Raw genomic sequence first — 27,888 nt, forward strand, 5'->3', positions numbered from 1 at the left:
GTAAGTTGTGCAAAGTTAAATTACTCCAGTGGGAAGACTGAGGAACAGGTTAAAACAGTGACTGTGTTTCCCAATAATAATAATAAAAAAGATATTGAGACGCCTTCCATGTCCTTTTTGAGGCCAGCACCACAGTTTTTGGCAGGACATGGCTTATGAGCAGAGCCTCCATGCTGTCTCCAGAGCAGCAGTGCTGGACACATGGCAGTATCTCACAGTTATTTCTGATATTCAATAGATGTTTTCTCTGGCTTTTCCCATTAGATTCATTATTGATTCCCTTTTGTTTAGTGCTAGGCTTTCCAATTAAGTAGTGACTTTAATTATACTGCAAAGTGTATAACATAGGTCTTGATTATTAACACTGACCTGTGGGATGAAAGGAGCACCAGAAAGGCTAAATTAAAAAGCACTATAAAAATGATCAACCTTTTCCAAAAAGCCACCCTATGTTCAAATGCAGTCATTTTTCCTCTTCTACATTTTTGCAGTGCCTTTGTGTATACTAATTGTTGAAGACAAGTTCTGCATGACTGTCAGCACTAATAAATGGAGATTTAGTGAAGGCTGAATTTGATTAACCAGGGAGTATAAAAAAATAACTGATTGCAATGTTGTGTTTAAATGCAGCGAGACTGGAAGCCATTCCCTGCAATTTGTCTGCACCAGAATGTACTCTTGAATACATGAATAGTTTACCTAAGGTGGGTTGCATAACAGTGACTAGAAATTAGACATCTGATTTAGGCTGAGGGACTTGGCTGCCCGTGTAGTGGATGGAGATGCCATGGCAGCGTTGCTTATCATGTACAGAGTGTAATGTCCTCTGCAAGTCCCTCCCTCAGGAACCCGGGGCAGCCAGCTTAAATGGGATTTCAGGTGAATCCAGCCCAAAGTGTTACATGCTCGAGGCATGCAGAAACAAGACCAGGTTTCTGTACTAGCAACACTCATTGAAGAATGACCTGCCAGCATGGGCAGCCTGGTCAGCTGGGAGGAAAAGAAAAAATGGTCAAAAACTGGTTTCCATCCCTCAGTTTTTTCTCATCAATCCTCAGACTAAATGTGTCTTAAGTGACCTGCACATTCACCTTAAGCACCATTGGTTTTTTTCCTTTTCAAGTTTCCTTTAGAGACTGTGGTAATTTTTTAAAACCTGAAAACAGAAAGCCACAGTATTTCCATGGCAGAAGGAGTATTTCCTCCTGCAGAACAGCAGTGGTGGGGTGCTGCCTACACGTTCTGTGAGCTAGTCTTTCATAGGTAAATGCATATATCTGTAGTGCAGGAGCACTGCTGAGATCCAGACAGGACTTGCAGTGCAGGCATTTTAGAATTTCTTTCCTTTCCCTCCCCTGAGCCCATGGCTGGTTGTTGCCTGCTATCACTTCCAGGGAGAAAAGGGTATTCCTGTAAATTTCTGAACTGTCATGTTATGTTACACTCCATGATATCACATTACAGGATAAAAAGAAGTAACAGAACAAGACAGGCAATGAATTCAGGATGGTATTTCTTTTCCTTTTATGCTTCTTTGCATGTACCTCTGTTACACTATATCTGAGATTCTTTGTAGGGCTTTGAAGGAGTTCTAATGGTTTGAAATAGTATTTCTCATTTCTTTCTTAAAAGGTTTATGCAAATTTAGTTCTGCTGACAGTGTGAGGTATGTATTATCTCCAGATGTCTTCCTGATGTAGCTTTAAAAATTAGCGAGTCCTTATTCCTATTTTATTTGGATAGGTTTCATAGTATAGGAAAGTCAAGGTTTCGGGTCACATAACCTCAAGGTTTTTTAGTTGTTGTTGTTTGTGTCTTTGTGATAAAAACATGAACAGGCCAAAATGTCAGACAATTTACTCTTCTGTCTGAAATAAAACTGAATTGTGAACTCCAGGTTGAGGCACTATTTCATTTTAATAGTATCAGTTTGTGCTTTTTTTGCCTGTGTCTCCTGTTTTGAGTGAATTTAGTGCTAATAAAAGTGAGAGACTCTTAAAAGTAGCCAGAACCAGAAGTACCTGACAGATACAGGCTGGCAAATGTTAGCTCCCTGTCTTGGTTAGTTTGATCTAGATCCTTTCCAAGGTTTGGTTTCTCTGAAGCAGCACCTGCCAGTTAAGCAGGTTTGGAAATTTTAGGATATTGGAGTGTGAAGACTTTATTTTCTGTTCCTCCAGCTTTCTGAAATGTTCTTGTCTTCTGTTACGTTGCTTCTACACCTTCTGCTGTGGTCTCAAAAGCAAACCACAGTCAGCCCAGGCCACCTTGCTGAATGCAGCACCAAAGGAGCTTGGTCTAAGTGCACCCACAATTTCAGGTGCTGTTAGTGTGTCAGGATTTATCAGTGAGGCTCTAGGCAGCTTTAAATTACTGGAGATATCATCTCTGTTCATTACTTCTGCACAAGATCCCTGTTTCTCAGCTTCTCGACACAAAACCCTCTGGAACTGCATTTTACATGTGTTAGATGCCTTCAGGTTGTCGAATATTTCCTTAATTAGTTTATTTTCTTCTTTGCTCCAGGGGGTGAGTATATTATTTATTCTATGCTACCAGGCTGTTGTTAGTCTGCATTTATGCATTTTGTCTTCCGAAGGCCCCAGCAGTGGGCTGGCCTCTGGGGTGGTATGAAACACACCTCTCAGGCAGACGCAGTACTTCAGACTTGAATAATGGTGGAATATTAATAGCAGCAATAATCATTAAAACAGTGCACTAAAATACCCTGGGGTGTTGTTGCTAAGTTAGTCTGTACCCCTAAAATTTCAGAGGAAAGGCATAAATTTTAGTTATTTCCATCCACAAAGTGAGCAGTTGTCTCATTCGGCGACTGGAGTAAGATTTCATCCCCGCCATGGATGTTTCATTAGGACACAGCTCTCCCAGAGGGTCATGGTGCAGTTTACATTAAACCCAAGATAAAAATGACATTGAAGCTTTGCTCCTGTGTTTTCTACACTGCCTGAAAACAAATGCTTGACCTCCAGCTACTCCATTGGCTTATTGCCTTGGTGTTATTAACCGGTGTGTACCACGAGACAGGGAATTTGTGTTCTGTTTGCTGAGAGAGGAGCCCTCCCCTCCTTTGCCTGACAGCCCTGGGAATCTATGGAAGCGCTTGGGGAATGTTTCTCTAAGTGCAGGTCTGAGCAAACAGCCTGGAAGGGTCTGGTGGAATGTGTGTGTCTGCAGATGAGGGATGAGGAAGGGCAGGGTTGTGAACAGAACCTCAGCCTGCTGGGCACGCAGTTAATGGAGAAGCTCTGTCCCCCCAGTGCAGAGAACTCACTCCTGCCTTTCTCTAAGGTGGCAAATTAATTTAACTCTGCAAACACTGAGGATGGGAATTTAAAATGCTTGTGATCTATGGGCAAGATAGAAAAGATACAGACAACAAAGTGAGAAGGGAAGTAGTTTCTCAGCAGGCTGGTTTGGGCAGGATCAGTGCAGGAACAGTGAAGTGCTGCAATGGCCAAATCTCAGAGCCAGGAAAAGGCTCTGAGTGTCCTTGGCCTGCTCAAATTCACAGCCTTACTTAAGTACCTTGCCTGATCTAGGATGTGTGCCTAATTTCTGTCAACCTGAGTGAAAAGCAAGCGCATGTTGACCTGTTTTATTTTTAAATAAGGATAAGAGCTCATAAATATAAAAAATCCTCATACATTGCACTGTTTTGCTGCTATGAAGTGTGTGCTCTAAGTATTAGCTGTGTGCTAGACACTAAATGTGGCTGGATTTTTAAAAACTTTTTTCATTTCTAAATGTAACCAAAGCTAAATAAAAACACGAGAGTTTTCTCAAGTTATACAAACTGAAGCTATATAAACAGTTAGAAAGGAACTGTTGTTAACATTTAACTTCTGAGTGCATGAAATTGTCGAATACTGTGCTGTTCACCTCTAACTAGCCTTTAATTTAAACAAAAGCTATAAAAGTGCAATTAGGCTCCAGTCCAACGAAGCACTTAAATATGTTCCTAGTTTTAAGTGTATGAATAACCTCAGTGAAGTTAAGACAAGCTCAGGTGCTTTCCTTCAATAGGACATTTCACAGATTAGTTGTAATGCATCGAGAATGATCCTGCAAGTATCACTGGGGAAGATGTAGGGAGCAGTAAAGTCCCATCTGCACTTCAGGATTTGGCTGCTCTTGCCCAATGATTTATCCTTTGGGATCCTGACCTAGAGTTCATGGAGAGCTCTGGATATGCTCCGTCATCTGATTGTGAGGCAGCTTCCTACCCACACCCAGCACATGCACCTTCCTTTGTCCTCTTCTGCCCGACTCAGACTTTTTATAAACAGTCTGCTGCTGCCACCAGGCTCTCTTCTCAATCCCATATAAAGCATCTAAACATCGTGGATTTAATACTCCCATTTTCAGTGCTAAATCAATGTTCTTTATGCATTTGTTCTTGGAACACTGCTCTATTTGAACCATAATTCCTCCCACATACCATAAACTTGGTTCTGTTTTCACTCTGATAGGAATTGATCATTTAAAGTAAGAGGAAGCCAGTGACTACTGTTCAAACATTTCAAGGCCATTGCTGGTTAGTCAAATGAGCTCGTACACCACCTCAGCAAAGTGCTGTGATTACCTTTCTGGGCTACAAGCAACCTTGCAGCAGCAGCTGGGACAAGTCAAGATTAAAGAGCTTCTCACTACAGTTTTGGAAGGCGGTGGTGGAGTTTATCCAGTTTATGGCTGACCTCCCATTTGGTGGTTTACTCCTCCCACCATCCTGTACTTGTACATAGGTAGAAAGAAACATTCTGCAGCATAACTGAATTTGACCAAAGATTAAAGCTGGTCTACTGTGAAATACACAGGAGCCTATTAAAGAAGGGATTGTTTGCCAAACGTTGTTGTATATCCTCCCAAGACCATAAAAAACATTGTTAGCTGAAGTGATAGTGGAAAAATATTGCAATCCTCTATTCTCCTCCTTAGCACTACACTGCAACGTGACAGCAAACCTGTACTGAAATTCATGAAGACCTGTGCAGCACTTACCTTGAAAACTTTTATATTGCCCTACATTTCCAGGTAACACTGTGATACTCGGCCTCTGTCCAGCAGCAGCAACACCAGCTGAGGCAGAGAGATAGTCAAAATTAAACAAAAGTACCTGGATTTTCAAATGTTAAATACTTGCAGTACATTTTCTAATAGTCAAGGATAACTTTCTGTATTTACATATTATTATCTGAATAACAAATAGCTTCAAGGGTACAGCAAACTGTTCTGTGCAAATGGAAAAGGGTGAGTTTACTCTTATGCATTATTTATTGAAAATAATTCCTTTGATTTCATAAATTCCAGTGCTTTTCCCTTCTGTCTGGCACAGGCTCAGTAGGCAATAGGAGACGAGCTTCAGAGGAGGTGCTGTCTTCAGATTTGTAACCTGCTGTTGGATATCTGGGCTGTTACCATCTCACTCCCTGCAGACATGCTGGGATTAATTATTCCTTTGCCATAAAGAACCTTTTCTGGGATCTTGATGCATCACCTTGAGTGGAAAAGCACTTCTTTAATGGGAAAAAGTGCTAGGAGCCTGAGCTGCTGGAAGTGCAGCTAAATGGCTTCACGTGGCTTGCTGGAGAGCAATGACCCTTGGTGGCAGCAGCAAGGAGTGGTGCCACTGAGCAGCAGCCAATTTTGTGAATGCAGCCTGGAAAACATCTTCTGGCTTTCTGGATGGCTTTCTGTGAACCTTCCCTAGCTGAAATACGAGGTCTCCGTTTTGGCAAAGCAGAAATGTGAGTGTGTACTCTCTGTTCCCCACAGACAACATGGTTCCCAGAATTAAGTTTTTAAAAAGTTGCACAAAAGGTAGTGTTCTCCTGAATGTATTTTGCTGATAAGATCTTCAAACCAAACTGACACAATGCCTTTAGTTTGGCCTCTATTTAATATTGCTTCATCAATTTCACCAATTTTTATATTTCACTTAACTTCAAAGAGCTCTCCAGCCTCAAAGCAGAATTTTCAAAGACGGCCTTTATGGCTTTTGTTTTTAAGAGACTTTTTCTCTAGTTTTTACTTTAAAAGGATGCAAGCTAAGAATCCAGTTGGAACAGGGGCAAGGATATTTGCAAAATCTTGAGAATCACTAAACAAGCCATTTGTTTTAATCACCTAAAATGAGGCAGAATAGATGTCACTTGGAATTTAGCTGAGCTCCTCCTTAAATTTAAGTGCAGCACCATTAAAAATAAAGTTGCACAGGGGATCTGTTTTCTTTGGGGATTTTTGGAAAGCATTTGAAAGCAGATTTCAGCCTCTCCATTAATTTCCAATGAGCCTAATGCTTTGTGATGCAGCAAGCATAAAGCCAGAGGCAGATCCGGACAGGCACACTGGGGGATAGAGTGGAAATTTTTTACAGATGGTATTTCAAAACATATTAGTGACTCAAGTTAAGTTACCAAAAAAAAGGCAAAGACTTTTTACTACAGAAGGATGTGAGCACGAGCTTTGAGCCATTTTTCATGTTAATAAAGAGGCTTGTTTTAAAAGTGATTGAAACTAGTTTTAGCATTTTTATATGTATAAATCAATAAGGGTATTAGACATAATGGCATGTTTCTGGTATTGTTTGCCTGAGGAAAACCAGAAATAGCTCACTGAAATAGAAGGCCTCTTATTTTATGTGTGCAGCAGTTACTTTTGAAGAGTATAATAATCCTAAATATAAGGGTTAATATTCTCTATGAGTAGAGTCGTCTTCATGCTGCATATGTTAACTATGCATGCATATTGTGCTATCAGTCACTGATTGACAGTTCTCAGGGCTCTCTACTATAAATATAAAAATAATTTGTCATAGAGAAAGGAGGAATTAAACCAAATAGAGCAAATGTGTTATAAAACAAAAGGCACAAACATGTGTTGGGTTTTTATGTGCAGAGCAATTAGTCACAGTTGTACTGGCCTGGAATTTAAAAGAAAGGAAAAAGAACAAAAAAATAAATCTGTGATTCTCAGGAAACACTTGTCCAATGTGTGTTATTGAAAATCCATGGGGAGCTTTAACCTACCTGTGTCCAGCTTGAAAGGGCTCTTTCCTTCACAGAAATATTACAGGACAGAAATTCCTGTAGATTGGGTCTTTCCTGTAGGAAATAGGACAGTGAAGAGAGAGTCCTAAGGTATAAAAGACAGTTATTTTGGGAAGGCTGCTGCTGTTCTTCAGTCTGCAAATCCTACAGATACCAAATCCAATGGTCCAGCTTGGGAATGTTGGAAATTCCCACGACCAGATGTGTTCTGGAAAACTCATTGCACATTGCAATTATTTGTTTGTGGTTGACATGAAAGGGAATTTTTTCTTGATATAGGAAGTGTTTGAGGTTAGATCAGGTACAAGGGCTTGGCCTGGTTTCTTTCTGATGAGTGTGGGGAATTTCTTTCTTAGACTTCTGGATGCAAAATAAGAAAAAATATGTCAAGGAGCATGTGAAAGAAGCTGCTGGGAATTCCCAAAACATAGAGTAGATTTAAGGTCTCGCTTTATGAGAAAATGATCATCAACATCATTTTGTACAAGAAAAGATGGAGAAAAGGTTATTTTAGTGGATTTCCTCAGACTTACAGCACCAGCAGGAACTGTATCTTATACCTGCACTTCTCCAAACAAATTCAGGAAGAATTTGTTGATTTTCTGCTGTAGGATATTTCAAAATGGAGGCTGTTCCATAAGGAACACAGACTGTGAAGAAGGTATCTTCTGGTATCACCATAATTTCTAGGCTTTTTCTGAAAATGGCTTATTTCTCTTTTTACCTTATTTGAAATACAACGTGCTGTTTTTCTCAAGGTGCACAGAGCATCAGTGTTCTGTACCACTGCTCTCTTGTTCACAGTTGTATTTATATTATATGTTCTTAGGGAGTGCTGTCCCTGACCTGAAAAACAGGGGGAGAAAGTAAGAGTAAGTCTTGAACTCAAAAATTTTCCATTCGGATTTTTGGATAGGGTGGGAAAAGCTGCCCTCAACAGGAAGAGAATGTTGTGCCACAATACAGTTAACATCCTCTGTTGAGAAGGAGAATTAATTAGGAAGGAGTTGGAGCCTCTGGCTGACAGATTCATGATCCATGAAGCTAATCAGTTTTGTGGTCTGTCACTGCTTCTGCTGCAGACTGGTCAGCAGCTGGATCCCATGCTGGGGAACGAGACATTTGCAGCCTGTCACGTTTCCTCTGTTGTGCCAGTGTGGAAGAGGAAGGTGATGTTAGTTTATTTCTGCAGCTCAAAAGTTACTATTACATCCAGCAGTAGCTGTAAAGCCTCAGTGGGTTTCTGGAGAAAGAAATCAGGCACTGAGCTAGACACTAAATTTAGTGATTTAGCTGTGGTAAATCGTCTGTGCCCATAGAAGTCACAGCAGCATTTAGGTGCTAAAAGGTGACCGTGTAGGTAAGATTAGTCTGAGCCTTTGGTTTAACAGGGCTCAAAATACATATTGACCCGGTGATTAAAAGTAGTATTTGTTAGCATTAAAGAGAAAGAGTTCAATAATCTTTTAAAATATTCATCTTTGTCCTTTCATTGATCATGTACCAAATAAGGAGCTGTTCCAACTTGTTCTCCTGCTGTGGCTATAAAACACGAACACAGATCACTCTGAAGCTTTCAAGGTACAGAGCATGTAAGGGTAGGGTGGGGTTTTTTTGCCAGAACTGCAGATGTTTCTTCATGCCCAGAAATTTCATCATCAAGTTTGTGAAGGAGAGAAACCTTCAGTCATCTCCGTCCCAGTAGTTCATTGAAAAAACATATCTTGTATTAAACACTTTAAAGATTCATGAAGCAGCCTTAATTTTGTTTGCATTTCTTCCTGAAGGGTAAAGCTGTCAGAAATCTCTAAATGCATTGCTTAATCCATTTCCAAACTCAGTATATTAAGGTCTGCAAGCAAAACTCATTTTTGGAGTATAGCAAGTTTGCAGACAGGAAAAAAGGGCAGGGGAAATAGAGCAGGGAAGATTTTTCTTTTTTCTTTTCTTTCTTTTTTTTTTTTTTTTTTTTTGGTAATGCACTGAACTACCTGCATGGCTGCAGTGACAGTCCTTCACAAAAAACAGTGCAACACAAATGGACTGTAAGAGCAGCCTGATAAATAGAGGACTTCACGTATTTCTCTTGGATCAGATACAAATAGAGTTAATACATCTCTCTCGGAATGAAAGTTCAGACAGAAGAAAATTTCCTTGCCTTTAATGCCTCCAAGCTTACAAAGTTGCCATGATAAGTTTCATGTGCAGCTGAGTACCTTTTGTTTTCTCATGCCCCAGTTTCTGAACTTTGACCTTTTAATGTTAGTACATGATTTTTGTTTTTCCCCCCCAAGTTTCTGGTCTGCCAATTGAAGAGCTTTTCCCATTTTCTCATGCCTGCAAGACAGTGCTCACAGTCGGGCTAAGGAGGCTGGCTGGGAAATGTTCATTTAAGAAGCCAGTTCTATGTAAGGGAAAGAATGAGTGAAAATCATCTCCAGAAAACAGAAAAATTATCTGAAAGGAGATACCTCTGGGTTGCCAGCCAAGCTCTGCAGTAGCAAGTACAGAGAACACTCAAAGACCTTTCCCAAGACAACAGCAGGATGCCCCAGGTTTGATGCTTGGCGTGTTGAATGAAAGGCGCCTGAAGGGCTGTTTCACATATCAGGTCTAACCCATCCTCAGCTGGCCCGTGGGGGTGATTAGCCATGACATTGTCAGCCTTTGCTGGAATCCCTAGTCCTGCAGACATCCAGCAGTGTGTCCCTGTCTCTGTGCACCCTGGAGACCTGAGCTCCTCTGCTGGTTGTACTCTGTGGGACCTGCTGGCAGTTCTGAATGCTGGTTTAAAATCACAGGAATATTAAAGGTAAGCTATGCCTGCCCAGCTCAGACCATCTTTAGCTACCACAGAGATCAAATGTACACTCAATTCTTCCTAAATTCAGGAGTGTTGGATGTTAACGAGGTCGAGTTTCAGCTGTGAATTACTGAAATTGTCCTCCCTCACCTGGTTGCCACAGTGCACAGTGTGGTCAGACCTGGTGCAGAGAAGTGGAGACTGTGGTGGGAGCTTTAGACACTCAGGCACTGCCCAACATCAGGGCTGAAAAAGGGATGATTTGTAAATATCTTCCTACGGTTCTGTTGGCAGTAAGGCTGAAGGGTTATAAAGGTGTGCCTTGCTTGTGCGTTTTGTACAGTTTGATTTCTTCACATTCTGGTAATTTTCTCCTCTAAAGAAATAATAAAAGTGGCTAGTCTTGTGCTAAGCTGCTCCATCATTAGCTCATAGGTTTCTTGTGATGATTTCCTCTGTGTCCAGGCTGCTGCTGCAACCATTTTCTGCAAGGATGCCCTTTGCCCTGTTGGAAGTCAACAGGCTTCTTACAGCCTTACTGCCTTTTTCCTCTGTAATGAACTGTCCCTGCTGCCTTGCTCCAGGGCCAGTCAAGGGCTGCTGCAGGGAGGACTCTGTGAGTTCTGACTCTCTTTCTGTCCCCTGCACAGAGGCACCACTGGCTGACCCACTGCAGTGCTCTTGGTCCATTGTCAGCTTCTGCCTGAGCAAAAGTGGTGACAGCCATGGGTGTGCTTTGGCAGTGTGAGGCTTGCTAATGTCACTCTTTGGCTAGGAGTGACAAACTCTGGTTAGAGTTTCTTGGAATGAAGGAAGTATTAACTGTAAATTGCTGTGGCTGGTGTCTAATTAGAGAACACTTTGGGAAGAACTTGGGCGGGAATCCAGCAAAGCACTTAAGCACCCACTGATTTTTAAGGAAAGACACCTTAACTGGGATTGCTCATGCTCTCAAACATCATCAGAAGTGTTTGTTAGTGGACCGGTAATTTCTCCTGACAACCTCAGTGCATCGATCTCATTTTCTGAAGTGACCTAAGAAGTTAGGGGTTCAAGGTTGACATGAAGTCTGCAGGAAATAAACCCTTAAATCACTGCTGTGCTTTGGAAAGTGCTCAGCTGGACAGCTGCTTTTGCTGTTCTTCATCCTCAATGCAATAAATAAATGTATGACATCGGTGTGCTCCAGAGGAAAATTGCATTGAAAAAAAGAAATTCAAAAAAGAGGGCTGTGATCAGAGCATTCATACCTCCTGAAAACCTCTCTCTTTGTTCCAGGCTTATTTTTAGGCTGTGTAAGAATGCTTCTTAGCCAGAGGTTTTACACAGTGGTCCTCTGTGTGGTACAGGCCACCAGCAAGCTGCCAGTAAGCAGCTATGGTAATCAATGGCAAGTGCTCAGGTCTCTGAGCAAATAGTGCTGGGATCAGGAATTATGAATAATTACACTTTACTAGAATTCATAACTGACTTCCAGAGGTTACTCAGCAGTCAAGCATTTGTCACCTGGCCTATCCCCATGACTGCTGAAAGTGGGGAAAAAAGTGATTGTTATGCCAAAGTAATGAGCAGAGAGGTCAGAAAGTTTGATAAGAGCAGGAGAAGTCATTTTCTGTGATATCATTAGCAGTATTTTAGAGAGCAAGTTCAGTAATTGCTATGGTAATTCTGAATGGCTTTTGACTGTGAGAACACGTAGGTAGTTTTTAAAATTAGCCTCTTTGCTAATGGGAGAGAATCCCACTGAAATAAGGCAGTATGGTGTTACAGAGAGCCATAGGCTGAGGACTCGGGAAGCAAGAACTCTGCCCTGTGCTGTGTAACTTCTCCAGGCCTCAGTTTTTTTCCTTCTCAGAATGAGCTGTGGTAAAATATATGTACCAGTGAGCAGCACAAAAGCAAACTGTGAATCAGGATGTAGCAGCCTAGCAAGGCAACCTCTCAGAGGGAGCAGACCCGTTTGCAGATACTTCAGCAAGTGCAGGCCTGTACAATAACCATCGTTGTGTTTGTAATTGCTGCACAAAGTGTGCAGTCAGAAAGGGTGGCAAGTGCCCTCTCTGTGGGCAAATACAAAACTGGCTTGAGCAAATGCTGGTTTTGAGGTTCCAGTGCAGTTATGAGTTAGCAGCAGAGCTGTTGGTGGTTCCCCTGGGAGCACAGCCGGGGTGTGTCCTCTCCAGATGGTTTTTGAGCAGTCATTGATGCTCCTTTAGTTTTCAAGGGATGCTTTTCACCTCACAGGGGATGAGAGCTGCTACAAACCCGTGTACATGCACACACCCTGTGTTTTATACTGGGCCGATGGAGACGGTGCTGCTCCTAACCGGGCTGATTCTTTCGAGCCTTTACCACATCTTCCCTTGGAGTTAGAAGGGGCAAAGTCTGCAAATCCCTACACGGATGGAGAGCAAGGAGAGGAGGATGCTCTTCAGTCTGTTTTGCCTCCCAGCGGCTGCTTGGGTGTTCTAATCGTGTCTTTCCTCTCTCCAGGTGCAAGCAGATGACCTACCCAGACGACCTGCCCCAGATCTCTGTGGTGTTTATATTTGTGAACGAGGCGCTCTCTGTCATCCTGCGCTCCGTGCACAGCGTGGTGAACCACACCCCATCCCACGTGCTCAAGGAGATCATCCTGGTGGACGACAACAGTGACAACGGTGAGCTTTTGTCACTTTGCCTCCAAGCGCTGCGCCCCGGGTGACTTCTAGGAGAGAAATGCAAATGTGTTTGTCGATGAGAGGGTTGATTGAGCCGTTTGCACAAAGTTGTGGGTAAATATTGACTATTTGTATAAAAAATAAACATGATGTGGATAAACCCTGCTGATTTCATTGAAATCCTGGCAGAATGAATGGCATTTGTGTAGGCAGTCTTAATAGGACACATTTCTCCACATTTTCAGATCCAGAGGAATATCATCATCAATAGAATAAAAGTTTAAATTCTTTCCTGCTTCCAAGAAAAAGTGAGGCGACAGATTCTCCTTAAAAATAGTTACTACTCTTATTTAGCAGCACATTGTTTCTTCATGATTTAATCCAAAATCAGAATATTGGTGAGCATATAGGGTGCTAATATCAGCATATTTCACAATGGAGTCATGTTTGAAGATTCTCAGGATTCAAGGAACTAGCAGTGTTGTCATGTTTAAACTTGTACATTACACTTCTAGAACTGATACATCTTCTAAAATCTTATTTATTCCCAATAAGCCTAAAATTTAGTGTTTCCTCCTCAGATAAACAGCTTTAAGTTCTTTCAGTTTTAAGTTGCTCTCACTCTTTGAGATCCCTGAAGAGAAGGGAAAGCTGAGAGAAGAGAGAACTCAAACAAAAATAAGTTCCAAAACCTATCGATTTAAGAAAATGTTTATGCAATTCAGATTTCAGTTATGGCAGTGTAACCTGTGGAGTAATTACGTGAGATTGCAAAGTGTTTGAGTCAAGGCAATCCTGAGGAGAACTGAACTCATCATTTCTCAGTGAACTCTTATATGGCTTTTCTCTGCCACTCTTCTAAATAACTGGAGATTTATCAAGTCTTGGATTCCAATGATAATGATTCTACTGTCTAATATAGATCAGAAAAATGGGGCTCCTAATGTCCTGGAAGATCTACTAGTTTTTCTGATAAATATATTTAGGCAAAAGCCACTTTATGAATATGTTTCAGTGTAAATGAATTACCAAACTACATTGATTTAAAAAAAAATTGAGAGACCATTTTGGTAATTTGCCTGTTTATAAGCCTCTTGAAATGAAGCTGAAAAAGGGTGAATGAGTTCTGCTCCATCTGTGATTGAATGCCTGAAAATGAACAAAAGAGAAGTCTATTTGAGGATTTTCAATATCCATGTAGTTAAAAAGGAAAGAAGCTTGGTATTGAGGAATCTTAATTATATTTAAGGGAAAACTCCGAAAATTAAGGGAAATTAATTGTGGTCTGAATTACATCTTGACCCAAAATCCATTGAGGTTATTTTTTTACCTCCTACTGTACAGCATAAATCAGGGGGAAAAAAAAATCACCAGACTGACATGTTACACTTCTCCATGGTCAGAATTGCTCCTACAGAGGCCAGTTGTAACCTAATGCAAGTGTTCAGAAAATCAAAAGAGTAATTTTTAAAAAATACATAGACAAACTACCTCTTCAACACCATACTCAGATCCATCAGGCCATATTAGAGCTGGGCAAGTCTCTGGTGTGTGGGGATTTCTCTGGGCTGGAACCCCTGGAACTGGTCCATGCCTCAGCTGGATTTGTGCCTGTGAGACTGACCAAGGGTTGGGGAATATTTAAGGATTCCTTTCCCTCCGTATAAATAAATCAGGGTAAAACAAAGCATTGTAGGGCCTTTCTCATTCTAAATGTTTGTGTGGCTTGCCTTTTTTTTTTTTTTTTTTTGTCCTGCAGTTGAGCTGAAGTTTAACCTGGACCAGTATGTCCATAAGAGGTACCCAGGCCTGGTGAAAATAGTGCGGAACAACAAACGGGAGGGGCTGATCCGAGCCAGGATCCAGGGCTGGAAAGCAGCAACCTCTCCTGTGGTCGGGTTCTTTGATGCCCACGTGGAGTTCAACATTGGCTGGTGAGTACTGGCTGTGCCCATGGTGCCCCAAGTTTTAGCTTTCATGTATTTCACCCCCTGTGCTGCTCAGGGGTGCAGTTCTGAGCCTCACATTAAATGCCAGTCAGCTCTCTTCACAGAGTAGGGAGACAAAACAAATCCTTTCCCGAAGAAGACCAAGGACAACTTTTAGGCCCAAAAGCATAAAAAACGGTGGGCTGAAGAGGGGAACAAGAAGGATGGGACCTCACAACCTGAAGCTATAATTGGACAATTAAACCCCAGTGTGCAAATAGACCAAAACTTATAGAAGTGTGAGACCTCATGACCGTTTGTCCGTTTTGTGACCATTTTGGGTCCACCTTGGGTGTAGCCCTGGCCAGGCTCTTGCACTGCCCAAGGTGGATCCTAGAGGCCTTTCAATAAATACCTACTTTGTGCTCTAGCTCTGTCCAGTCTCTGTTTCAGGTCAGCCTTCCCAAGGCATCACCCAGAGGGACAGTGGCACTGGGACACTGTGCCCTGAGGCTCCAGGGCTTCGGGAGGGCTTTGCTCAGCTGCAGGGATGAGGAGCTGCAGGCTGCTGTCATCACATCAGCAATTACTCCTGAATTGTGTTCCTGATCATTGCAACATTGCTGACAGGCTCCTGCAATGACTGCAAGACCCATAAAAAAGCTGTTGTGTCTGGTCTAGCACAGCTCAGTGGAGAGAGAAGTAATTGGAGCCACAATGGCTGTGAAATCCCAAAGCAGTCAGATGAGGAGACACCATTAAGGAGGCTCTGGGCTGGAGGATTTCAAGTGCTTTTTTTACCTCCTTGTCATTTTTCTATCATTTCTTCTTAGAAACTTGAATACCAATCTGATTTCCTCATAAATTTTCTTGCATTTACATTTGAGGGAAGCATTAAATCATTGCCTGTATTTTTTAAATAGGGCTTGAAATTAGCATGCCTTTCCCCATCCCCTTTTGGTTTAATGGGCCAGAACTGCATTTGGAATAAACCTTTGTAGCACCACTTGGTGGCCAATATTTGGCATTACTGGAAGTCGGGGCCATAGGAGCTGATCTGTACCATCAGCTGCAGAAGGACTGCTGGGACCTTCGGCATGTAAAACATGCATTTTCCAAAGATAGGCTGGTATTTGATAATGATGATGCAGAGTTATGGTGGAAATGATTATGCTCTGCAATTCTGGGAGATATCCTCAAATTAAAACTAAAAATAGCTGTACTTACAACTAGAGAGAAACTTAATTGCAAAGGAGTAGCGTGTTTATTTTTATATGTTCATGAATATCTTTATAAAATGGAGGATGCAATAAAATAAGTCTTGTAGTGCACCTGCTTTATGTTCATCCCATTTTTTTTCCTTAGGACTATGTTAGGCTATAATAGCAGCTGTAGTAATTTTCTAGAAGCTTAAGGTTTAATTTATTTATTTGCTTTTAAAGCAAGTAGATCTTTCAAATTCTTTCAAACATTCATCTAGGGTAATACCAGCTATGGGACAGGATGAAGGACTGGGCAGACTGTGCTCTGGGTGCTGTCCCCAGTGCTTGTCCTGACCAATCTGCAGTTTCTGGGGCTTGAGGAGAATTTTGTTATCATTTTATAAGGACATGGAGATCTGGCTGATGTACTGTACCCAGGGAAGCTCAGCAATAGTGTCAGTAAGCAGGAAAGGGCTTTGTGGTTGCTTTGGGGTTTGTTAGGATTTGTTTTTTTTACTGTACTGCTTTGCATTAATGTCAGAAAGGGTTGAAATCAGCACAGCAAGAACCTGAATTGTTCAGTAAATGAGACTGTGTATATCCAAGATAAAAGGTTTGTGTGTTCTGCCCCCTGCCTGGTACACCCTCCCTCCAGCAGACCTCTCAGGTCTCAGCTGTTCTGCTGGACCAGGCTCTGCCCCTGCTGTGGGGCACTTGGTGCATCAATGGGGACAGCAAAGGTGCTCCAGGAGCATCCTGTATCCCTTCCTTTCAGGGCTGCACCTGTGGGCTCAGAGTGTTCCCTGCTGGTGTTTCTCCTTTTGTTCCAGTCAACCTTTGTGGCTGCTCAGAGCTCTCTCAAACCCTGCTCCCCCCACTAACTCCTGGTTTTAATTCTGTCCACCTGTGCACATGTGGTTGCCTGTCGTCTCCATTTTCACCTCATCTCCTTTGACTGGGAGGAACTAAAGTCCTTCCATCTGGACTGCTCTATTTTTTCCCACCAGGTTAGCACTGCCCCCACTCCACAGCCCTATAAACTCAGGAATCAGGTGGGAGTCTCTTGTTAAAGCTCTGCTGTTCTGTTCTCCTACTGAATTGCACCTTGCATGAATATTTCCCCCCATTTTCAATGCTTATTTATGTATTCAGAGGCCACATGGATTGCTCCCACTAAAAGCTGTCTATGGATTATTTGTGAGGCAATTAAAAAGAAGCCAATTCCTTTGCCACAGAAAAGAGCATTAGCTTTCTGTTTGGTTTGTGTTCCATCTAAAAGTCAAGTGCCTGCAGTGCAATTTAGTTTCCCAATCTATGGCTGCTTTACCTGCCTAATCAGTTGGCAGATTAATTCATAAAGAATCAAAGAAGGACTTCATCACTTTCTCATGAAATATGCAGGACTGACAAGAAAAAAAACTTCTTTAAACAATAGTGGCCCATTTACAGGTGGCTCTTTGCCTGATACCATACTATAGCATTTTATGGGCTCTCACAGCATTGCTCTCCAGGGACACTTCTTCTAAACTAAATTACAATCTGGTAGGATATAAAAAAAATACTCTACAACCTGGCAGGTCAAATTAGCTATTGAATTATTTATTTTGCTGTGCTTAATTGCTGCTTTTTGGCTTCTCAGGTGTAGAAATATGTTATCTCAGAGCAGTGATTTTCGACTGACCTGTTCCCCTCAAGGCTTTTGATAGTGTGAGCCAATACAGCTGCTGTGAGAGTGGAAGTGGAGAAGACTGCCTTAAAAGGGAGGCCATTGCTATTAATTCTCAAATGGAATTTTAAATTAGAATTACAGGGTGATGTATGTGTACATTTCATATGTAAAATTCTACCTTTCCTGTTGCAGTAGAACCTGGTCTGTTTTTAACAGTTACTTTATGTCAGTGGGAGTCAGCAACCCAGCAGAACCAAGAGGGAGGAAAAGCTCCTGGGCTTTCCTCTCTCAGGGTGTATTTAAACTTGTTTAGTTCAGTTTTCCTTCAGTCCTCTGAAGATTACAGCATTCCTGCTCTCACTTTTGGGTTAGGTCCACCCAGCGTGCCTGAAGCCACCTCCAAGTAACACTGAGAGCAAACCAGCACACCCTGGATGCTGATTATGTTGCAGAACATGCAGAGCATTGTATAAACTCCTGTCTTTGAGAGAAGGGAAAGAATAACATGACAAGGAGAAGAGACCTTCCCTACATTCTGTCTGGGAGCAGGAAAGAGATTACAGAGATAGGGTGTTAATTCTCTGGGTGAAAAAAGGACACATTGAGTGAAGGAGAGCAGAAATCAGTACGTGAAAGGCAGAAACCACAATATATTAGCAGCCATAAAGAGGGTGCTAGGAGCCATAAAAGAAGACATAATGATAGAGTATTATAGTTGCATTCTGTCTTAGGAATTGCTTTTGCTCCTATCACAGAGGTATTATCGGGGCACTGAATGGAGTTATGCAGTCCTGCAGTAATTAAAATTTTGCCAGACAAAGGGCGAGTATCAATAAAGAAGCAGTGAAGTAAGAGGATTTAATCAAAAGATTTCAACGTACCAGCCAGACAGAGCCTGACATGAGAAAGAGAACGTGAAATATAAGTTGAGTATCCATCAGATTGTGTCACACACGTCCTATCTTTATGGTTGTCCCTGAAGTTGTCAGTGTTTTAAAAATACACAAAACTGATGTTTTAATGAACTAAGAAGAGCTAAATATCAAGATCCCTAGGCCTGTGGATGGTACTTTGCAGATGCTGCTTTGTACTGTAAGGTGTAATGCAGTAAGCGATGGATTCTCAAAGAGATGTGTGAAGGGGAAAGGAAGTTGGTTTCCTCCTAATCTCCTACTGATTTTGCTTATCCCAACTACTCTGTAACAGAGACATGGTTGTGCTTCTTTGGGGCAAAGCCACAGGGTCTTTTTCCCCCTGAGAGCTCCCTGGTAACATTTTCATGCAATGTACTGGAAGCCAATCTCTACCTGCAGGTAAACTCCCTGTCCCCCCTTTTGAAGCTCTGGTGGCTCTCTGGGGACATGACAAGGTCCAGGTGGCTCTTTCCTTCAAACTGGGAGAAGTGGTGAAGGTGAAATTAACCTTTGCAGTCCTTCTCCTGTGCATGCTCCCCTCTGGGGCATTCAAGCAAACCTCTCATGCTCAGGACACAGCTTATGGCAGCATCCCTGGGACCAGGCCAAGGCTGACCTGGGAAACCCCAATGAAAAGGGAAGGACATGGTTTTTCCCCATCCAAAGCCTTAGGATCACTTTGGTAACTTGATGGAATACATGTTTTAGACCGCAAAACCAATGTAATCTGAGTGGAGCATGGAACAGAAGCCATGTGGGCCTTTGGGATCCACGGGACAGTGCCAGCCTGCACGCAGAGGATGTACCAGAAAAGCAGCTTCAACTGTTCTTCTACCTCAACAACCTAGAATGTTCACTGAAGCATCCTCATTGCTTTTCAGTGGTGCAGAAAAGAGCAATTGAGGTTTGGCAGCCAAAGAGCTGATCTTTAACTCTCCAGCAGGCGTTGGTGCCACGTTCCCTCTGTTCCAGCTGGGGACTGTGGGTCTGAAACTTCCCTGGGCACACAGGAACACTGATAGAAGTGTCAGGCAGGACAGATGGGGAACTTCTCTCTTTTCTTAGAGACCGAGGAAGGGAGAATGATATTTATTTCTTTTGCAGTTCTCTGAACACTTATTTACAGGAAAGGCATTCCACATTAAATATTCCGCAGATGGCCTCAGTGAAGAATTATGTATGTCTGTAGATCTGCTTGTCTGCATCTGATAAATGTATATTGTCAGTGAAATGTGAGGTCGTGTGTAAAATCATTCAAAATGAGCTTTCAGTTTACACAGCTTTCTTTTTTCTTACATTTCACTGTTAAGTTTATACTTCATGGTACCTGACAGTGGTAGAGCCGGAGTAAAATACGGTGTTAAACCCACTGAGCCATAAAATCTAGCAGATGAGACCATGTTGTCTTTCATTTATGTCTTAGAAGGACTCTTCCCTAACTGCTTGCAAGAAGAGGAAATTCTGATCTGTGAGAGCAGGAAAAAGAAAGTTGGATTTTTCTTAGTGTTCGTTCTTAATTTGTTATTGGAGTAAAAAGTAGTGTAGCGATGGTGGAGAAGAAAAAAAATAGGAGGCATGTTTATCTCAAAAGAACCCAGAGATCAGGGTATTTGGGTACCCACCTGGGATGGGGCAGAATTAGAGAGACATTCCCAGTGCAATTCCTGTCATTTAGGAAAGGATTTACTTTTGAACAGATTTAGAAAAAGTGACACTTGGGCTGCAGGGAGGAATTCATTGACAAATGCCTCATCCAGCTGTTCTAACCAAGACCTGGAAGGCAATGTTTGCCTCTCAGATGCTGCATGTTAGCAAAGCATCCCTGAAGTTGTGAAGGCCACTGAAGTGGCAGAGTTGGGCAGCAGAGGATCTGGCCTGGGGCATGCATGTGGATTTCCTTGGATTGAGTGCATTTATTCCAATGTTGTGCCTTTTTAAAAATCTGCTTGAAGTCAGCAGGTGTTTTTACATATTTAAAAAGGTGAATTATATAATCATGTGCACTGAGGAGCTCATTACTAACTTCTTTTTATCTGTTTTTTATCTGGAAGAAGCTGTTCTTTTTAGCATTGTGAAAAAATCAGGCTTTCCCTTTGGCATGAATTCTCCAGCAATCTGATAAGGATGTAAGGCAACATAGAGCTTTTGTTTGCTGTGGTTTCCCGTGGGGTTTGAATCAAACCAGTGTTAAATACAGAATGCATATATGTTCAGAGATAGACTTACAATGGGATTAGAGAGGCCTGTGTGATCACAGTATGGCCCCTGCCTTTGCTCTCAATCTTCTTACAGGCTTATTCTGTACTCTGGCTTAAATTCTGCCTTCCAACTCTTTTCCTACCTCCAATGTTTACCTTGGGAGCATTTACTCTTTGAATCCCACAGAACCAGCGTTGCTGGAACTCCCAATAAAGTCATCATGGGTGCTCAAGACCTTGGAAAATCCGCTGTTAATGAAGAAATCTTTCCACTGGTAGGCAAAAGCACCGAATGCATGTGCTGTTCAGTGATGTGCTCAACAGACTTGGACAAATCAAAGCAAATAAAATTGAAGGGAAAATACCCTTTAGCCTAGTGGAGTCTATAAGAGAACTAAATTTATTGTCCTTTCTCTTCTGGTTTGATCCGTTCACCAAAAATCTATTCAGAGAGAGAGGAGGACACTGACAAATATGTAGTTTTAGAGAGGATGGAAGGGAGAAGATCTTCATATGTCGCTCAAATTCCAGTCCAAATTGTCTGCTTGGTTTCTATTAAGTGCAAAACAACCCCACTGGATCATGTGAAGTACTACCTTCAAAGCAGAATCTTTTGATTATATTTAGTTTACTGAAAGGCATCATGTCTGTGAATATGCCTGGGAGAACTTTCCCTCTTGCTCCAGTAAATAACCTGTTAAAAATCCTTGCTGCTTTTTGCCCATAAAGTACCTTGACTCAGGTGCAAACTAGGAACCTAATATTTTTTGCACCTATGGAAAATGGAGATGGATCCCAAAATTTACATCTGTCTTATGGCCCTAATCAGGCAGGGCTGAATCCTGCCTCGCTGCCAGCAGTGGCCATGTGGAAAGGCAATACTCCAAGCACGTATTGCAGCTCATCAGCTCAGTGTGTTGGACATACTTGGACTTCAGCAACCTTTTCCCCTCTTATCCTTTCAGTCCTGTGAGCTGCCAGAAGCACCTGACTTCTGCAGATAGACGGCAGAAAAAACAAGGCAAAGTGAAAAAAAAAAAAAAACCACGGGAAGAATGCTGGTGTCTATAAAGAGGATGGGTAAATCTACACAATAATGTAGCAGTTTGAAATTAGGGAAAAAAATATTAGAAATTACTTGGAAAGATTTAATCATAATTCTCTTAAAAATCTGAAGCAATTACATAAAGCCAGAGTGACCAGGAAAGTTGACAAAGGATTTGATGAATGTGCAGCTCAGCTCAGTCTTACAGAGCAAATCTGAGGCTGGGCTTTGCTGGCCATGAATAGCAATGAAATGAAAGCCCTTCATATTCCATGGATTACTCAAGATAAGCAATGCAAACACAGTGCATTGCCCAGTCCTGTTCAAACTCATAGTCCTTTTTTATTGGCCATTACCTGGGAATCTTGGCAGGCAGAAAAATAGCCCACAAGCAGTGTTGGCAGTGAGAGAGCCCTGGCAGGACCTGGGATTTGAGTGTTCCTGCAGATCTCACAGAGATGAGCTGGGGCTGAGCCTCTGAATACCCCATTGCTCTCTCTGCTGTCTTTTATAGGGCAGGACAGGCTGTGAAATCTCTCAGGTAGGCAATGTTTAATTAAAAGTCTCTCCATTCTGCATTTTTGCTAAGAGAGCAGCTCTGTCCTGGATTTTCTCTTTCCATCTGTGACTCAGAGCCTGCTTTCTTACTTGTGGGTGTGAAAATATTTTGGAAGTTAGGTAGCTGTGCAGTCTGTCCAGACACTGAACATTTCCTGTTCCTAATAGATGCAGGGCTGTGATTTCCACACATCTGGATACCAAGACAGCTGGCAAATCACCTCTATGGGTGACATGGGAGGTTTAGAAAATGAAGTTCCAGCAGTTGCTTTCATGCCAATAGACTCCATAACCTTGGCATGGCACTTGACCTGATCTCTCAGAAATCAGCTCTTGCTGAAGCAGTAATACCTTAAATATTTACATTCCTTGAGTGCAGGGGACTTAAACAGAACTTCCATCACATGGACAGCTTACAGATGCCTCGGATTTCATGAAAGTTCAAAATCTGTGATTTCACATTAATAGGTTGATAGAGATTAATGGAATTTCATCATGTATTTTGACCCCAACTGTTGTATTACACTCCAGACATCCCCTCCCTTGTACCGTTCAGATACAAAACACCATGTCAGGTGGTAATAAATGTGAGCCACACAAATGGGGAAACAAAGAAATTCCTCAGGTGTGGAATGACAGGAGGAGTTTGGTGATGGTTTGTGTGAGAGCAGCACCAGAGCTGGGAATGAATTGTTCTTCATGTAAAGAAGAAAATGAGGACCCAGGTTAGCATTTCCAAGGCTCAAGTATTGGATTAACACGATCACAAATATGATTAAGGACTGAAAGCCAGTGTGACTGTTGAATATTTTCTTCACATTATTTCTCTAACCATTATTTGGGATACACTTCAGCAGTCCAATTTTAGAGATGTCTTGCAAAGTAGCAGGCAAAATTCCCTTTATATTCAAAATTGGCTCCTCTGGAACATTATGAATCTCATCCAGTTTCAGTGTCTACATTATTATGAGAAGCGTCTGACTATAAAAGTGCCAACCTCTGCCTCTCTCTGCTGAGAATGAAAGTTTGAGGCAATTACTGTAGATGTGGGGGGTCCATTGCAGGTATCTGACATTAAGGGAGAAGAATTCCTTATCTTCTTTCAGCTTTTCCATTACACAATCTCAGTCTACCCTACCACTGAAAAATGAGCACCCCAGGAGGAGCTGTAGAAGGAACATGGAACCTCCAGGATAGTTTTGGGTATGATGGTTAAACAGTCATGCTTTGTATCAAGGTAAACATTCCATTAATTGAGGACTTGAGGGTTTGGTGACCACAGAACTCTGACCAAGAGAGATAAAAGTAGTTTGGAAAACTCCCAGTCTTTCCTTGGTTGTCAAAGAATCAGACAAAATTCCTATTTCCAGAATCAGACAGTGGCAAATGACAGAGTTTGATTCTTACAAATGAAACCCATCCACAGATTTCTGCTTCAGAAGGAATGCAAGCAGCTTTCCCGGCTTTGCAGGGCAGATCTGGATATCAGTCCCAAACACAATACATTTGCTCATGCCATGGGAGTCAGGCAAACAACTAGTGACGCCTGTACCTGTTGTCTGGTGTTTGGAAATCCTTTGTTTCAGAGGGAGTAGGGGAGCTTTATGCCCAGGGGCTACTGTGTCCATGCATGGAGTCACCAGATTAGTGACGGCATGTCCATCATTCTGTATTTTCTTCTGCTGCTGAGCAGAGATAACGTGGTGGAAAGAACAAAGCAGATTCAGCTTTTCTGCATTTTTCTCTGCTTTGTGGGATTTGCAAGAGTTTTTCTGCTACCCACCCACTGGTTTTTAAAACACTTAATCTCATAAATGTAATCTCATGCGAATAATGGAAGTGGCTTATCCAGATCTGGTAGGTCATACTGGGTCTGTGGGGGTGCACAAGTGTGGCCTAAAACCCATAGGAGTTGAGAGCCTGAACCATGTACAGTATCTTCTGTTATATCTACTCAAGAAAATTCATGGTAACAACCTGGATATAACAAACAAAATCTGAGGTAACAAACTTGAAACCACAAAGGAGCAATTGCCTTTTGACCAACAGCAAAAGAAAAGTGAGAAAAGATCAGTGTTCAAATCCTCCTACCTCTCTCTGTGAGTCGCAGCAAACCAACATTCCCTTAAAGATCCATGTGAGAACTCTGCAAAATCTTCAAAGCATTTCAAGGGGAAACACACTTACAAAGGAGTGAACCAGTGGCTCTTTCTAATACTGCTTTGAGGAATTATTTCCACCCTTATGTAACTCTGCTACCTCTTTGGATCAGTTTCTCTGTAAATTCATGGCAAACTCAGACTACCTTGGTCAGAAATGAGTGTTTGCACTGAAGCTTTTTACTTTCCTTTTGGGATGTAGCTTCTGTGGAAAGCACATTGATGTTTTAAAGCCTTTTGAAAAGATGGAACATTTCCTGCAGTTCGCTGCTTTTGCACCATCTGGCACCTGAAATCTTCTCATCACCAAAGAGGTTTTAGAAGGCATAATGCAGCCACATTTGTCATTCAAACTAGATGTGATGGGGTCAGTCTTGGGAAACAGGATTAAAACCTTTGAGTAACCTTCAGATTCTTGCAGGCCCTGCTGTGTGTTTAGTTCTTCAGGCCGTGTCAGCCGGTATTTAATTGCTACCAGGAATCCTGGTGGTGTAGCCAGTAGGAGACCATTTAGCTGCTACTGGTGGTGGTGTCTCTCAACATTCATCCATTGTGAAGTGAATTACCGTCTCCAGGCCTCAGAATAAGTGCATGGTGAAGTTTTGTGTAGTTAGACTCTGTGCCAGCCTCACAGAGGTGATAATTCCTGTGCAGGTGCTGTGTGCAGCATCCCACGCCAGCTGCAGTCCCGACAGTGTGCTATACCTGTCCCTCTCTGCCGTGCTCTGCCTCTCCCACCTCGCTGGGCTGATGCTCACAGGATTAGAGAACCTCATTTTACCAGCCTGCCAAGCAGGGCCACCTGGGATTAGTGGCTGGCTGTAAAACACTGTGCTCTTTTCATTGCTCTCAGGGTGGAACCCGCGCTCACCCGGATCAAGGAGGATCGCAAGCGGATCATCCTGCCCGCGATTGACAACATCAAGTACAACACCTTTGAAGTGCAGCAATACGCCAACGCAGCCCACGGCTACAACTGGGGGCTCTGGTGCATGTACATAATCCCACCGCAGGACTGGCTCGATAAAGGGGATGAGTCGGCTCCCATCAGGTAAATCTCCCCTGTGCTGTCACTTTCTGCCCAGCGATGTTTCCATCCCGGCTGTCTGCCGAGGGGGAATTCAGGTGAAAGAGGCTACAGGCTTTGTGCAGGAATAACAGAAGGAGGCTGGAGGAAACTGAAGGCTCTGCAAAGCTGTGCATGTGTGTGCTGCCTCTCGGAGCTGCCCCACAATGTACACAAGTGCTCTGGCTCTGAGTGTGTGCTTCAAGCACATGTTCTGGCCATTAGTAGGATAGCAGGATCCTTTTCATCTAATCCTTTATTTTCCAGTGGACTCTGGCTCCTTGTGTGTATGAGAAACAAAGGTATTGTGTGTGTGATTACAAACAGGCTGGTTTTGCTCCTGTTCTGTGGGCAGCAGTCTTAGTCATCAGTCCAAACCCGAGCTTCCCTGGGGCACCACTAGGAGCTGTGCTTCAGAGCTGCTTTTTTTTTCTTTTCTTTGTGGCTTTTTTTATAAGTTTGGGGGGTTTTTAAGGTGGTGTTTTTTAAGGTTTTGTTGTTGTTTGTTAATTTCTTTAGGGCTTTTTGTTGTTGCTGCTTGGGGTTTCTTTGTGGGGTGTTGGATTTTTGGGGTGGTTTTTTTTTTTTTGAGAACTTTGCACACATTCAGAGTTTTCCTACTGGCTGAATTTTAAAATGAACCCACACCAGACCGTGTAGTCAGTGTGTCAATTTACTTTTCCCTATAGGAGAACATTTTACATTGCAGAAATGGAATTTTCTAAGGAAATGCTGTTACAGGAATTGTGAAGGTGTTTCTGAGAATTGTTACAGTGGGAAAATTGGAACTGATGTGAAAAGGGCTTTCTCTCCCCTCCATTCGAAAATTCACATCTCCTAGACATTCTTCTCCAGTGCAGATGCTTGTCTAACAGCTCCTCTGGGACATATTGTGCTGGGTTAAGGGTACTGTTGTTACCAACTTTAGAAATAAATGCTAAAAAATTTGAAGCCTCAGTATGCACTTTAGGATGCTCTTAAAAATAAGACTTCTGAAGAAGGACACAAATTACCAGCTTAAACTCATCTTCACTTTGGTTTATATCAGCTTCATGTTAAAGTAAGATAAAACTCTCCTGTATTGTCCCAGTGTGGGCTCTGGCAGAGGAGCTGATGTTCTTCCCTTCCAGTGCAAAAGCTTGAGTTGTCAGACCCTGAAGAGTTCATCTGAGCACTTCCAACAACACACCCACCTGAAAAAAGTGCCAGTGCTCTTTTGGAAGTGAAAAGACACTGACACACTGATCCCATTTCTAAGTGATCAGGGGATGGGACCACCTCACAGGACCCTTCTCTCATGCAAAGTAATATTTTAATCTGTATTTGAGCGAGTGTTGCAAATTGTACTCAGGTTCATTCTCATGCCCTGTGTCTGCAAAACAGAGCTATACAGTAATATTAACCTTATTTACTACGGGACAGCACAGTCCATCATCACTGACCTTTTGCTTGGCTTGGAACCTCAATAAGCAGGGAAGTAATTACTTAGGAAATCAGTTTTCCTCGATAAGATGCCCTGCTCACCTCACATTGTTTTAAAAGTGCAGATGTTTTATACCTGTTTCACTCAGCCCTGAGAAAGTTTATTGATAAAGGAAAATTAGTCATCCAAAGCTTTCATTCCTGAAAGGTTTTGCACACTCCATGACTCACAGTTTATATGTGAAGTCACCGTAGTAATTTTTTCCATGGATTGCTCCAGTATTTGAGTGTCTTCTGTTCTGGAGACAATGGTCACATAACAGATAAGACTGAACTAAGAGGTTAAACCTCAGCAATAAAGGGCCTGATTTACCATGGACTTCCCTCAGATTTACGTTCAGGCTCTTGCTGGTGTCATGCTGGCACTGAGCTGGACTGACACAGGAGTGAGCAGATCCAAACTCAAGCACTGAGCTGTGTCAAAATCTGATGCACATGAGTAACTGGCTCCCAAAAGCAGCGATTTTATTCCGAACTCGCATGAAGAAACCCTCCAATTCAACAGTGCATAAACTGCACAGAGACAGATGAGACAAGCAGCAGGAGAACACCCAACCCTTGCTGGCAAATATCAGGACACACTGCAACTGCCTAAGCATCTCTTCTGCAAACTAAGAATTCCACACCCTAAAATGCAGAGACATCCACATGGAAACATGAACACTTCCCTGTCTCCCTGGACACAAGTTCTTTGAAGGCAGGGATTTATTTAGGAGAGCAGAGCATCCACTTTATGGCCACACTGAAGCTGCAGCACCTGGATGGACTTGCTAAAACATTTGTCTGTTGTGTTGTTCCTGCCTGTGGAAATATAATGCAATTTTGTGGCTTTTAAGTGACATGCCAGTGTAATTATGGTAATGAAAAGAGTGACTGTGTGAGCATTATTGATGAAAACAATCACGAAGCCTGTCCTTAGGATTGAGATTTTAAAGCACTCATGGTGGCCACTTAGTAGCTGTGGCATGTTTAAAGTGTGTTTTCAAAAGGAAGCAAAGTCAGGCTAGTGAGAAAACTTTTTAAAAAATCTCAGATGTGACTCTTGGTTTGGTACAGGTTTTAGTTTTGTAATGAGCTTTCCAAACCACGTATTGCAACCATGATTCCTGTTGCAGTCCACTTTGCAAGACATGGAAA

The 27,888-nt window shown here is 42.3% G+C and overlaps 1 protein-coding gene across 2 annotated transcripts in view; it reads left to right on the forward strand.

The window, feature by feature from the left end:
• GALNT9 (polypeptide N-acetylgalactosaminyltransferase 9) overlaps positions 1-27,888 on the forward strand; it is a 128,350-nt gene that overhangs the window by 33,409 nt on the left and 67,053 nt on the right. For both annotated transcript variants that reach the window (XM_066199744.1, XM_066199742.1), the window contains 3 exons: positions 12,364-12,530; positions 14,290-14,464; positions 25,057-25,254. In XM_066199744.1, the coding sequence (XP_066055841.1) occupies positions 12,364-12,530; positions 14,290-14,464; positions 25,057-25,254 (540 nt within the window). The remainder of the gene's footprint in view (positions 1-12,363; positions 12,531-14,289; positions 14,465-25,056; positions 25,255-27,888) is intronic.

The sequence above is a fragment of the Chamaea fasciata genome, unplaced genomic scaffold (assembly GCF_029207755.1).
Source record: "Chamaea fasciata isolate MVZ Bird 193981 ecotype frontalis unplaced genomic scaffold, bChaFas1.0.hap1 SCAF_18, whole genome shotgun sequence".
In the NCBI taxonomy this organism is placed as follows: domain Eukaryota; kingdom Metazoa; phylum Chordata; class Aves; order Passeriformes; family Sylviidae; genus Chamaea; species Chamaea fasciata.